At 34.4% G+C, this 2,249-nt stretch overlaps 1 protein-coding gene across 1 annotated transcript in view; it reads right to left on the bottom strand.

Annotated features, from left to right (window-relative positions):
• Positions 1–391: 391 nt before the first annotated feature.
• Positions 392–2,249, bottom strand: part of Smp_098850 (rex4-related (xpmc2)) — a gene marked incomplete at both ends in the record, with an annotated part of 13,804 nt that continues 11,946 nt past the window's right edge. The window contains one exon of the mRNA XM_018793035.1: positions 392–522. Coding sequence (XP_018647588.1) covers positions 392–522 — 131 coding nt within the window. The remainder of the gene's footprint in view (positions 523–2,249) is intronic.

Consider the following 2,249-nt stretch of genomic DNA (forward strand, 5'->3'; position numbering starts at 1 on the left):
CAAATTTCGCGAGACGGGATCGTGGATGCACACTGCTGAAGAATCCCCCACTAGGACGAAGTGGCCATCCAGTGCTTCCAGGTTTTCCATGTTTGTCTATCTTCAATTGACTCATGATTTCAACTATATAAGATTACTGAAATCTCCACAAAAACCCCTTCTGATAATAGTGAATGAATTTACTTTCGGATACCTTAATGTTAACATAAAATTTACGAATATTATCCAATCTTGATATGGTTAACTGATTTTATTGGACACTTTTGAAAAACATATATACAAATAAAAAAAAACAGTATCAAAAGTGCCTATGATATTGATGAAGACGATATATCTTCTTGACAATTCTTTGAATAACATGTTGTTTCATTATTATCAATTAAAGTAGGCTTCAATTTTTTTTCTTATTTTTAGTTGTTTTCAGTAAATCAGCTTCCCATATATCTTGAACTAATCGATAAATTGCCATGGATGCACGAGCATCTTCAATTGAACAATGTTCAGCATTTTGAATACTAATACCTATAATATGTAATTGTAAGAAAATATGAAAGATATACATATATACCAATATGAGACTGATCAATAATGACAGTCCTAAACATTAATGGAAAGTCAATTGAAGCTAGACCACCATGGAAAACCTGGAAGTACTGGACAGCCGTTTCGTCCTATTATGGTAGGACTGATAGGTCCTGGGTTCGAATCTCGCGAGTGCGGGGTCGTGGATGCGCACTGCTTTCTGATAATAACTGAATTACTTCAATTCATCAATAATAAAATGCAATTTATAAAACTTTTGAATTTTTTCTTTTTAAAAGGAAACTCTATTCCTACATAAACATAGAATACACATAATTATTATAATGATATATAATGTCAAATATGAACTATAGTTTTGTTGACAATTATTGAACTAATTTTCATACACATTTCGTTTAATAATAATTTTAGTTCATAAATATAAAGAAATAACTAAATTTGGACGATATCTATTCCAAAAATTGTTACCATGAATCAATAATTTACGGAACAAAAGATTTTAACAATTTAAAGATAAAAAAAAATTAAGTATCATAAATTACTATTATAAGCAAAGATGGGTAGTGGCTAGTAGTGGAATCCAGTTTGACGCGCATTTCGTCCTATTTGGGACTCGTCAGCTGGATGTACCTTTATCTTAGGGAAGATTCAAACAAACAATACTAAGTGAATTTAAACTTCACCCAATTGCGCAAACAAGTGGCTATGAGGACTCAGTAGCTGAGTGCATAACGTGATGACGTTTGAAACGAACGGTACTGGGTTCGAGCCCCAGAGTGAACATCAACTGTGAGATGCATGTACATTCGGCTGACGAGTCTCAAATAGGATGAAACGCGCGTCCTGGATTCTACTGCTGACCACTATCCATCTTTGCTTACCATGCTTGTGAACTAAGGTAGTATAGAGGCAACATGCACAGTATGTACATATGTCAATAAGAGACTTTTCAATTGCAGTGCTAAACATCAATGAGAAGATTCAAGTAAACAATACCAATTGAATTTAAACTTTATCTCACTGCACAAGCAAGTGGTTCTCAGGACTCAGTAGCTAGCTGAGTGAAAGATGTGATGGTCTTTGAAGTGAACGGTACTGAGTTTGAGCCTCATGGTGAATATGAATTATGAGATGCAGGTATATCCATCTGAGGAGTTCCAAGTAGGACGAAATGCGTATCAGACTAGATTCCACTGGTAACCATTATCCATTTTCGTTTATATGCAATGACATACCATTTTTGTTTTAATGAAATGATATATAATCCGATTAAAATAGAGTAAAAAAATGTATATGTATAGAAACATAAGCCATATGTTCAGAAAATTTTTTATTTAAAATATAAATTGAGGAAATTTTGGAAGTGTTGTCTATTGGATGAGAGCCGAATGCTTTAAATACTAAGTAATCGCCTTACAGAACTATCTATATTACTTCATTTAGTATTGTTTGTTTGAATTTTCCCATCGATGTGTTAGGACTGCAACTGGTCAGTCTCTAATTGGCATATGTGCATACTGTGCGTATTGCCTCGATATAGTCTTAATTAACAAGCATTATAAGTAAAAATGGACAGTGGCTAGCAGTGGAATCCAGTCTGACGCGCGTTTCGTCCTATTTGGGACGCGATAGCGTTTGAAGCGAAAGGTACTGAGTTCGAGTCCCAGAGTGAACATCAACGCTGAGATGCAGATACATCCAGCTGA

Source organism: Schistosoma mansoni, chromosome 1 (assembly GCF_000237925.1).
Source record: "Schistosoma mansoni strain Puerto Rico chromosome 1, complete genome".
NCBI lineage: Eukaryota > Metazoa > Platyhelminthes > Trematoda > Strigeidida > Schistosomatidae > Schistosoma > Schistosoma mansoni.